Source organism: Scleropages formosus, chromosome 19, assembly GCF_900964775.1.
Source record: "Scleropages formosus chromosome 19, fSclFor1.1, whole genome shotgun sequence".
Taxonomy (NCBI): Eukaryota; Metazoa; Chordata; class Actinopteri; order Osteoglossiformes; family Osteoglossidae; genus Scleropages; species Scleropages formosus.
Genome location: NC_041824.1, coordinates 20,812,715 through 20,824,928, shown reverse-complemented (window position 1 = coordinate 20,824,928; position 12,214 = coordinate 20,812,715). Strand labels below are relative to the sequence as shown.

The 12,214-nt window shown below is 43.1% G+C and overlaps 1 protein-coding gene across 2 annotated transcripts; it reads left to right on the top strand.

Moving 5' to 3' along the window:
* Positions 1-2,452: 2,452 nt before the first annotated feature.
* Positions 2,453-11,574, top strand: pfkfb1 (6-phosphofructo-2-kinase/fructose-2,6-biphosphatase 1). Of its 2 annotated transcripts, none has more exons than XM_018760744.2 (14): positions 2,453-2,618; positions 4,807-4,932; positions 5,114-5,210; positions 5,415-5,481; positions 5,738-5,812; positions 6,199-6,255; positions 6,710-6,831; positions 7,078-7,285; positions 9,040-9,186; positions 9,283-9,387; positions 9,708-9,837; positions 10,279-10,341; positions 10,425-10,489; positions 11,003-11,574. In XM_018760744.2, the coding sequence occupies exons 1-14, from the start codon at positions 2,528-2,530 to the stop codon at positions 11,060-11,062; spliced, it is 1,413 nt and encodes a 470-aa protein (XP_018616260.1). In that variant the 5' UTR covers positions 2,453-2,527; the 3' UTR covers positions 11,063-11,574. The 2 variants fall into 2 exon arrangements, with proteins under 2 accessions (XP_018616260.1, XP_018616261.1); XM_018760745.2 differs by lacking the exon at positions 2,453-2,618 and adding an exon at positions 3,799-3,882.
* The last annotated feature ends 640 nt before the right edge of the window (positions 11,575-12,214 follow it).

Below are 12,214 nucleotides of genomic sequence, written 5' to 3'. Positions count from 1 at the left end.
AAACATGGCTGCAGACGTGATTCTTAAGTAAACATAATCTGTTTCTTTCCACTCGATGCACCGAGGTTCATCTCTCGAGTAGGTGCAAAAAACACAGGATAGATGAATCCTGATAACCTTCCAACAATTTTTTTTTTTTTTAACTATAAGGTACACAAACATTTACGTACAATACAGGAGTAGCTGTGTAAAGGGTTATCTGGGGATGATCATAACGTTACGGTGCATGAACATTTACACCTTACATGAGCTGGAGAGATCTTGGGTGAAGTGAGTCCAGAAAAGGTGAGTTTTCAGACCCAGATAAACACACACAATGGCCACAACTGCGTGTCCCGAGCAGAGTTGCGGTGAACTGGAACATAACCCAGCAACACAGGGCACAAGGCTGGAGGGGGAGGGGACCCACCCAGGACAGGATGCCAGTCCATCACAAGGCACCCCAAGCGGGACTCAAACCCCAGACCCACCAGGGAGAAGGACCAAGCCAAACCTGTTGCGCCACCGCGCCCCCCATCTGACACCCCATTTAAAGAAACTAATTATTAAAAAATTAAAGCGGGGTTGCAAAACAGAAGACCCAGATGTGATGCCCATAATTTCATGACTCTCGCAGCCTATTACAGAGTTGCTTGGTGCAACTTTTCTATGCAGTCCCAGGTTATGGCACCGGACCGAATGTTGCCAGGCTGGGACGGGATGTGGCAATACGGATACATGAAAATCTGGGCGTATTAACCATAAACTGTATTAATAATAGTGTACTGGACACATGAAAAGCATCTGCTACCACTGTTACTACTTATTATAAGTGGAGTCCAGCTCTTGTGTCCTCTTCAGCCGGCATTCCTAATGCTTTAATTGCCCTTTTTGGTTTCATGTTGAAGTCCACAGCAGTAGTCATCCTTCACACTTCCTCGGTCCAGCACTGCTTAATGGGTAGAATATTGTTTTTACGTCTGTGCCAGTTTGTCTTTTAAATAACCGCAGACTCACAAAACTCCTTAGTCCTTAATCTTGTTAGTGACTTAACCTTAAAGTGTCCTGCATACAGAACCTTATATAATGGAAAGTAGCTGCTAATGTATTAAAAAGACGTATTGCAAATCAATGATTTTGGTGCTTTTAAATTAAATGAATGTACACAGTATGTATCACCGGTGTTGAGAGCTTCACCACGTTATGCGCTTCTCTGATTTTTCAATCGCGGGAAATAATATGTTTTATTTAGGATATTTTTGGCCTGCTGTGTTTTTCCGAGTAAGATTCCTTTCTTTCTTCCCGTTCATTAGTAATTCGCGTAAAGCTTACATCACCATCTCAGATAATGTAATTATACTGTATTTTTGACAGATGAATAATATTTGTAACTTTTCATGAGAAGTCTGTTAGAAATGTAAATGGTTTCTCTGACTTTTGGTTGACTCTTTTTAGTTGGTTGTAGAAAAAACATATTAATGTACAGCACCCATCTAAATGAACCCCTTAACAAATGGCCACAGACAGTTAAAATGTCAACAGGCGGACATGCCTTTTGACGCAGGCGTCAGTTATCCTGTAAGGACAGTGAAGCTCATCACATGGTAGTACAGCGTTACCACTACAAAACCTTTTGCTGTGCAGCGGCTGCTGTGTGAACTGCTGCACTGCCTTACGTTGGCTTTCCACTAGTGACACAAGTGCTCTTTTCATTTTTAATCCTGGTGCATATACTGACCAGGTTATACATGAGCCCCTCAGATCTAGTGAAAATTGGCAAAGGGCGGAAGCACAGCAGCAACTGTAGATTCCGTCTGCCTCCTTGTGGCCATATCCGAATCCTTTTTAAAGAACTTCTATGATATTTATAAGAGTGTGTTGTTATTGTTCTTGTACTTTTTTTACCATGTGTACCTATAAGGACAGCAGGCAGCATAACAGTTAAGGAGATCTACTTCTCATATAACTATTACCCATCTGACTCCATACTTCTACTGTAGTACTTCTGAACAAGGTACTAACCCTTAATTGCTTTAGTAAAATACCCAGCTATGTAAATGTCTAAAATACTGTGGTTTTCTTTAGATAAAATGTTAATAATTTTTCCTTGTAATAATGACAGTAATTTAAACTTGTGATCTAAAACATTAACTAGTTGTAAGCCTTGGAGGTGCCAATATCACAGGGGTCACCCAGTCTCATGAAGGTAACAAATTCCAGCTAACACAGCCCTCACCTCACCATGTGTCGGGAAAGAAACTAAACTCAACTAATGTGACCCCTGCCCAACTATAATCTCTCGTACACTACGGACCTAGTGGCTTAAGCCCCGAGTCCTTTGAAAGGTGTATCCTGTGCCCCTCACCCCATCCCATGTTGTCATGTCAACCCTGCCTTCCTGTTCCCGCCTCCTTCTCCATGGCAACCATCAGGTGATCCAATCAAAGTTCACTCAGTCCGGTTTGCCAGAAGATCCCTGTTTTGTGTCAGTCACTCACATGTGTTCACGGGTAGTACAGCACACTTGGCCATAGCTGTTGAACAGAAGATGTCTAAAGACCAGGCAGAGCTGACCCAGACTCCCCTGCTGAAGATCTGGGTGCCATGGATGAGTAGCTCTCTGAGTCGGAGAAGGGGTTGTAAGTGTGACCGTCTTCTTGTCTGTCTCTATTCTCACTACATCTTGTCTCTATGAGTGCTGCTTCTCCTTCTGGGGGGTGTGGTGACACAGTGGTGCAGTGGGTTTGACTGAGTCCTACTGTCTGGTGGGTCTGGGGTTCAAGTGCTGCTTGGGGTGCCTTGTGATGGACTGGCGTCCTGTCCTGGGTGTGCCCCCCACTCCAGCCTTGCGTCCTGTGTTGCTGGGTTAGGGTTAGACTCCAGCTCCCTGTGACCCCATATGGGACAAGCGGCTTCAGATGATGTCTGTGTGTGTGCTTCTCCTTCCCATTAATTCAGTTCTGGGTCCAGCTGGACCAGTGTTAAGTGAGTGTGAGAGCTATTCATTGTAGAGCTGTTGCTGATCTGCTGAAATTTTTAAGAAGTGTAAAGGTGTTGGACGTCGTGACACTTTGGTGCAATTCGTTGACTCTACCATGACCTCTCTATGGCTATTCCAGTACCCCAGGAATGGAGAGATGCTGGTGCTGCTAGTGGAGATGGGACACCTGCAGTGGATGTGGAACACCTGTGATTGTCGAGGGGGTGGATTTGGAGCAGTGCTGTAACAGGCTGTGACCCAGACTTGACCCACTTAGTTGGAGCTGCCCTGACAATGACACTCTTCCTGTCGCTGCCGCATATCCTGCATGTGTCTTCTTTCCTCAGAGAGTTTATTCCAACATAGCTTTTCACTGCTAGGAAGTCTTCACATCCATACGTCGCATTTGTAAGGATGTTGATAGTGTGTGACCTGGCATCAGTATCAAGGACAATTCTGGCAACAGAGTGAAGACGACGTGTTACTCAAGCTGTGCGGTAAATTGATGACCACATGCTACACTGAAGACCTTTCCAGCTGGCTCTAGGTTGTTCTGGCACCTACTCTACCTTTTCCCATAAGCTTCGCAAATATTCAGGGGACATCATGTTTATGCACGGCTGGCTGAGAGCTTTGTTTGTCAGTTTACAAAGATTTATTACCCTGGCTAAGGGTTTTTTTCAGGCCTTGCATCATTCTGATGTGTTCTCATAGGCCATTCAATGGGTTGCGAGAAATCCTGCTGGAATATTGACTCAAAAGTCAGTGTATTCATTAATCTGTTCATGGTGAGGTGCCAGAAATCTTGCCTTTTGTGGTGACCTGTGAAGGGAGACTTGCTGCTTGTTGACTCCCTAAGGCCGGTGACCTTGCAGTGGATTACCCTGTAAAGTTCAGTGGAAGGACTGGGAGGCCCACCAAAGGCATGAGATTCTGGGAATGCTGACACAGTACTGGAGATAGTATAGGATGATGTGCTTGAGGTCATGGTTTAAGTACGCTGACCCTGTACTGGAGTGTGTTTTTGAGCATGACTTCAGAAATGTCTTTTTTCCTTCATTTTAACCTACTAGTATTACTGGTTCCAACATAGATTAGAAATCCCCTTCCTGTATTTTCCATCATACGGGCATAGAACTACTGTGCCATTCAGATATGTGATGTTGGTTTGATTTGAAGATGTTAGAATAAAATATGCGATTCAGAAAATATCCAGTAGGATTTTTGCAATAATCAGATGTCCTGTACTCTGAAGAAGTCTCATGTGCTACTTATTTTTGATAGCGAACATTCCATTTAGTGATTTCTTCAGTCTCTGCGAGGTTAAAAGAGAATTTGAATTTTACTTCTCCAGTCCCCTGGACTGTAATACCTGTTGATGAATTGTCTCCTGTGCTGTGATCGTATCAGTTCAAGACAGTGGGCCCTTGGAGTTCTCTAGCTTTTCATTATGTTGTCCAGTTTAAAGAAAGTACTATAAATGCTGTTGTGTTTAGTCTGGTGTCATATGCAGTTGTGAGCATGTTTGACATACATACATACACCTACATTCAACTTACTGACAGAAATCATGGGGTGATGTGTCACAGCATGAAGTCTAGTGATGAATGTTTAATGGGGTTTGATGCCAGTTGGATTATTTCTAAGTCTGTACATGGGACCAGACCAGAAGAGAAATGCTTAGTAGAGATCTGCTAAATATATATGTTGGGTTTATTTCTGACAACTTCCAGTGCTGGTATCTTGCACAGCAAATGAAGGATTTTCACAGAGGTGGATGATTCTCCTTCCCTTTGCCCCTTTGCCCTTATGTATGCTGATTGGGTTCTTTCTTTGCTGTTTTTCAGCCTCAGTTCCTCAGTTCACCAATTCTCCTACTCTCATCGTGATGGTGGGGCTACCAGCACGAGGGAAGACCTACATCTCTAAGAAGCTCACCCGTTACCTCAACTGGATCGGAGTCCCCACAAAAGGTCACTCATCACTTTTGCTACCGACGTCTGAGTCACTGTTGAGGAAAAACCGAAAAGAGCTTCTTTTGGTCAACCTTTGTATCCACATGCATTTTATAAAGAAAGTCAGGACGCAAACTGAAGCTGAGTCCTTAGATGCGTCTCTATTGATTTGACTCAGTTTGGTTTTCAACTTTCTCAGTGTTCAACCTGGGTCAGTATCGCAGGGAGGCAGTTCAGGCCTACAAGACCTTTGAGTTCTTCCTTCCTGATAATGAAGAGGCCATGAAGATACGCAAGTAAGACAAATGGCATGTTTGGGCCACTGACTGATTTGGGCCATTGACTGATTCTTTTAGAAAGAGATTAACTGTTCCTTCTCCCCATGCATGCGTGACCTGAGATGCAGTTGCTTTGTGGTATATTCTGGAGATGTTCAGCAGTAATGTCATCCATTTGTAAAAAATTTGTATTTATATCCTGTGGTTTTCTTGTGCAACCAGAGCCTGTGCCATTACAGCCCTGAAAGACATCCACCATTACTTCACTCAGGAACAGGGGCAAGTGGCGGTGAGTCAACAATGTCATTTATATCACATCTTCTGCCTAGTAGAGAAATAAGTGTGTAGCAGGATGACTTGGTGAAAACATACCAGCATTTCCACCTTTTTTGGTGTTCATTTGGTGAGTGTTGTTTCGGTCTCGTCCCCATGTCACTTGCAAAAGCATGGCTCTTTACAGAGCTTTTCGTTTTATTAGGGAGTTTATAAGTATGTAACAGTGTCCTAACCAGAACAGATTCACACCTATCATATGTTTATTCTAGGTGTTTGATGCCACCAACACCACACGCGATAGGCGTGCAGACATCCTGTGCTTTGCTAAGGAGAGTGGCTACAAGGTGGGTGAGGCATGCACATTTCTGTCCGGCCACACCATCTCTCCATTCCTTAAAGCTTTCACCCATCACTGCATGTGATATTTGAGTAACATACTATACATCCTGTACTGTGGTAACGTGTAGCACAGACAGACAAGATGAAACAGTCTCCCTTGACATCATCAGCTGGGTCTATCTGTCGCTAGAAGTTTCACTAGAAGACGAAGACATTATTCATTACCATGAGCAGATAGATTAATAAAGCAAGAGGATTAGATAGGATAGCAACATTATCAAATTGCAATAAACAAGAAGATTAAGACAGATATCAAAAGAATGGTCCCGGCTGTTCTGCTCTGTCCTCTTATGTATTAATCCTTGAATGAATTTGGCCATTACTTTTCTAGGTTTTCTTTGTGGAATCGATTTGTGATGATCCTGACATCATAGAGGCAAATATAATGGTAAGTTATATAGAAATAATACGGTAAATATGATTAATGGAAATAACTATCATTTGTTTTCATTTTGAGACGTACGATCTATTGTGACTGCTGACCTAATTAATTATTTAGACTTCATTCTGCTGCTTAAAGTGACCTGAAAGTGGTTGGATTTGTTAGATGTCTTCTGTACTTCAAGGTATATTTTACAATAAGTGGTTCTGCAAAAAGCTATCTTTCCTTTAAATAAAGGTAGTTACTTAGATTTCCTCACGCAAATGAATTAAGCATTTTGTTTAACCTGAAACCCCACAAGGTAAGAACAGCATCGATTTAGGATGTTCCAGAAGTGATAAGTGTGATACATATGGACAAGAGGACAGGAAGTATTGCTTCGGTAGTGTCTGAATGTTCAACCCATCTCATTAAACTCACAAGTCAGATGGTCGTGAAGATTTTTGTGTTGTACACACAGGAAGTGAAACTCAGCAGTCCAGACTACCAAGACTGTGACAAGGAAGAGGCGCTGGTAGACTTCTTGAAACGCATTGAATGCTACAAGATGTCCTATGTCCCCTTGGACGATGAGATGGACAGGTGACCCACAGAAGGAGATTTAGGACTGATTATAATCCTGACTGTGTTACGCTTCGTGTCACATTTCTGGACACATTAGTGATAGATAGTGATATTGATTGATTTTTAATAGACAAAACCCTTATTTTCCCGAACAGTTACAGGTTAAGGCAGGATGGTCAAAGCATAGCAACAGACATGTTCTTGATTTTTGGCAGATGAAAAAGAAAAGGGCAGACAATTTCCTGCTTTACTGTCTCACTACAGGAATCTGTCCTACATTAAGATTTTTAACGTGGGCTTCCGATACCTGGTGAATCGTGTGCAGGATCATATCCAAAGCCGCATCGTCTATTATCTAATGAACATTCATGTGACGCCCCGCTCCATCTATTTGTGTCGGCATGGAGAGAGTGAGCTCAACCTTCTGGGACGCATTGGAGGGGACTCTGGTCTTTCCCCTCGGGGCAACAAGGTAGGCTGGGTGGGGGTAATTTGAGGGAGGTGGTTGATAGTGTGGAGGTGCAACAGACAAGCAGTGTAATTTTGTACTGCATTTGTGTTCAGATGAAAAGTGTTGAATGCCGCAGGTGTGTTGAAGAAAGAACACAATGTTATATTTTGATAAATTACATGAAGAGAACAATTTTATCATTTTCAGACTTTTCAAAATTTAATTTTTATTCAAAGCATTACAAGTTAGAATAAACTGTATACATTCCAAAACTGAAATCTTCCTCCTCCCAGCAGGTCCATCCACACGTCAAGAACTTCCAACAAACTAGACAATATGTTTTTTTAATTAGTTGCATCAGTAAAGAGCCAATTTAATTCTCTGCTAGCACATTTACCTGACGCTTTTCTCCAAAGCAGCTTACAATCCTTTACCCATTTATACAGACAGGTAATTTTAATGTGACAGTTTAAGGTAAGTACCTTGCTCAAGCGTACTACAGCTAGAGGAGGGATTCAAACCTATGACCTTTGGACCCAGTGCATTAACCACCATACCACCAGCTACTTATAACCCATAATTCTGTCATATAACATTCCAAAGATCTGCTTATATCTCATAGCACACTCTACACAGCCTCTGGTCCAGGCCATGGTGATGCTTAGCCTACTTAGACTAATACAACTCCCTCCTGTCTGGTCTTCTGGTCTCTGCCAGCACCCCTCTCCAGATGACTTTGAATATTGCAACATGTGCTGTGTTTGACCTGCCACAGCGTCCCATGCATGTTCTTTCCTCGTCTCTCTTCAATAGCTTTCTGTGGCTTCCGAGTAAAGTTCAAGACCCTGGTTATGGTCTACAAGATGGTCAAGGGACCTGTACTAAAATACCTTCAAGACATGTTAATTCTTACACCCCAACAAAAGTGCTACACCCTTCTACCACTGGTTGCTTGAAGTTCCCACTTAGTAGAGGTCCAAAATCAAAAGTCTGTATGTTCTTGGTTTTGGCTCTGATGTGGTGGAATGAGTGCCATCTCTTCCTCAGAACTATTGAATCCCTGCTGGCCTTCAAGAAGGGTCTCAAAATTCATCCTTTTTGGAATCACACACACACAGAACCACTTGTCCCATATGGGGGTCGCGGGGAGCCAGAGCCTAACCCGGCAACTCAGGTCGTAAGGCTGGAAGGGGAGGGGACACACCCAGGATGGGGTGCCAGTCCATTGCAGGACTTGAACCCCAGACCCACCCAGGAGCAGGACCCGGTTCAACCCGCTGTGCCACTGCTCCACCACACCCCCCCTGCCCCTTTTGGAATCACTTCTCTCCTAATTTCCTAACAGCCCCATAAATTTGCATCGCACCTTCTATCACAGTCACCTTACAATTTCCTATCAGACTCCATTCTATAGACAGCTACTCATGTGCTGTGCGTTGGCAGCAGTGGTGGTATCAGAGAAAAGGACTGCACTTCGACAACCACGTCTGCATCTAAAGCTACAGTATTTGCTGGTGAAATACACTTTTGTTTACTTTGAGTCGTACATTGCTTTGAAGAAAACTGACTTGTAAATGAACGGACGTAAAGGTGTAATGTGCAATATTTCCTGTTGAATTTCGCAAAATTTGTATTTTTGTGTTAAATCATACAAATACAGTGAGAAAGCAGCTTCAGGGAGAGGTCACCAATGCATCACAGAGAGACTTTGACATATAAATGAACGTCACGCCAGCTTTTAAACACCTCCTCCTTCCTTTTCCACTGCCCACCAGTTTGCCTGCACCCTGGCAGGATTCATCCAGAGCCAGTGCATCCGAAACCTTAAAGTGTGGACAAGCCACATGAAGAGGACCATCCAGACCGCTGAAGCACTAGGTGTGGCATACGAGCAGTGGAAGGCGCTCAACGAGATTGATGCAGTGAGTCTGTTCGTGCTTGAGTGTAGGTGGTTTTATGTACTGAAGTGTGTAGGTAATGCTCCCTCACTGAACTCTGTGTCTGTACTCTCTACCTAGGGGGTGTGCGAGGAGTTGACATACGAGGAGATACAGGAACACTACCCAGAGGAGTTTGCACTGAGAGACCAGGACAAGTACCGCTATCGCTACCCCAAGGGTGAGGTAGGAAACTCCTCATTGATGCTTGTCCTGATGACATTGTACCTGTCATTTAGAGGTTGTCTTTGCAAAGCCTGAAATGAACGTAGCCATATCTTTGTTCTCAGAATGGAGACATTTGTTATGCTTTAGGTGCCATCTCATAAAGGCAGTGCATCATGTGTGACTGTTTGTCATTCATGTCTGTTTTGGCACATGTCCCTTTGCTTGATCCTTGTACTCAGTTCCTGGCACTCTTGCCTCATAACCTCTATTTTACATCCTGCTCTGTAACTGATCCCTTTTGCCTGGCACCATCACCTTGACTGTGTTGGCATTTGCAGTCCTATGAGGACCTTGTGCACCGTCTGGAGCCAGTTATCATGGAGCTGGAGAGGCAGGAAAACGTACTGGTGGTGTGTCACCAGGCGGTGATGCGTTGCCTGCTGGCCTACTTCTTGGACAAGAGTGCAGGCAAGATGTCTGACTCTCTGGCATTAACAGGAAATGTTCCACTTAAGCCCTTGCCATAGGCCTGAAGGGTTTAGTGAAATTCTGAGACTTGTACATATTCATGGTGTGAGATAACTCTGTTTTTTTTGGTTTCATTCTTGCATCTGCCACATCTTGAGAACAATGACAAGTTCAAGACTGTTATGTCAGGAGTGAAATACTGAAACAAATGGGCAACTACATTAATTCTGTGTGTGTCTTGGTCCTGTTAATTAAATACAAGCACCTGGGTCTCCACAGGGCCAGAGGCTGGCAACCCTCATTTTCCAGCACAGTCAAAATTGCTCTTAATGGTCTTGAGCCATCATCAAGTCACAGCTTTAGCACTCAAATTGCTCCTCAGTGTTGAGTGTGAACCAGTGTGTATCAAGGTGCATCATTTCTTCTGTTCTCTTTGTGCAGAGGAGCTCCCTTACCTCAAGTGCCCTCTCCACACGGTGCTTAAACTCACACCTGTGGCATACGGTCAGTCGCTGTCTCCTCTGCCCTTCACAGACTATATACAATGGCACATGACTCTCTGACTGAAGACTCTTCCATGGTTGCAGGTTGTAAAGTGGAGTCTGTCTTCTTGAACGTGGAAGCTGTCAACACGCACAGAGACAGGCCTGTGGTAAGATGTAGTCTCAGATGTGTCTAAGATGGGCAGTCAAGCAAAGCCATGGAAATGTGCAGTGTATCTAGAGTACATGCCAAAATACTGCAAACCATCACAGTGCCAGAGCAAAACTGTCCATTACTGAGAGTAGCACTGGAAGGGGAAGTGGGAAGAATCCATGTTATACATTTGGGAGAAGATGTCTGGCAAGCTTTAGCACTGTGAGAGGAAATTATAATACTGAGTGCTGACTCATTCAAATAACTGCAGGGAGCCTCGAACTCAATACAAGTCACTGTACTGATGAAAACCATGAAATTACAGAACGCTATAACTCACTGTAATAATCGGCCTTGAAGTCACCATAACTGATTGTCTTCAAGTAAGCCTGCATCTCCCAATAATACACCATATGCAAGCTGTCGTCTAACAGTTTTTCAGCAGCAATGTTCCTGTCACAGTCCTACAGGGGTAATGATATTTACTGTGATTTCCTCTTTTTTTGGTTCATCCCTATTACTGTTGCAGAATGTGGACGTCTCAAGGGATCCTCAGGATGCTCTCCTGACAGTCCCAGAACACATATAAAGAGGCAAGAAGAGGACATTGACAGGCTCTGGAAAAATCCTACAGCTCTCCTAAGTTTTACAGTATGTTTTGGTTTATTGTTTTTAAACTGTATCATGGCTGAAACTGCAGTCCATGCCTATGCATATGTGAAGTGGAGGAGGAACTGTCTTATGGTGTATCATAATTACTTGTTGGTAGTTGTGTTACGTCCAGATATTTTTGAAAGGACTTACAGTTTTAGGAAGAAACCTTATTTCTCGTGCCACCATCAGGGCACCGGTGGAAACTTGATGCAGCCTAAAAGGTTCTACTGCCCTTGTTCCTAAAATGCCACAGAGGGTAATTTGGCTCTGCTTAATGTTAGTATTTTGTTTACTTAATGCTTTTGTCAAAAGTGGCTTAAAATTCTTCCCATTTGTACAGCAATATTTTTACTAGAGCAAGTCAGATTCATTGTCACACTCAAGGATACTACAACAATGCACTTTATACGACTTAAACCAGCAACCATTGGGTATAATCCCCACATCCTTGGAGCTCCTTGTGTGTTTCACTGCACTCATTCACCCATCTGACCATGGAGGCCCCTTCCAGACAGCAACAACTCAGGATTCCAGTAGTTAGTGTCAGATCTGAGTGAAATGGGACAACCAAGCATTGATGGTATCGCACATACGATGTAGCAGTATTTCCACAGTACACGCTGAGGCCGAATGACTTCACTGCAGAAAGCCTTATGCGAGGAGTCACAGCAACATGATTTATTAAGAATATTTATTCTCTTTGACTACTGGATGATCACTTTTTTACTGTGACTTAAAATTGTCATTTTTTAAACCTGGTAAATATGTAAGATTTTGAAGTGTAGCTTCAAGCAGTTACTTGAGACACCTGATATCAGGGCTAACGTAGAGCACAACCTGAAGGAGGGACAAGGTGAACTTTGAATGTCATCTTGAAGAATATTTTGCAAGTTTATTTTTATTTATTTATTCATGAATTAAAGCAAGCTGACTAATTCAGCTGACATATTACACTAGAAAAATAATCAACATTAGAGACACAACACATTTTGTAAATTTAAGCATGAGACTTAAGATAATAGGGTGTTGCATTTCACTGAAGGTTTTAGCAAACATTAGTCAGGTCATTGGCTACAGGTTACTGTAG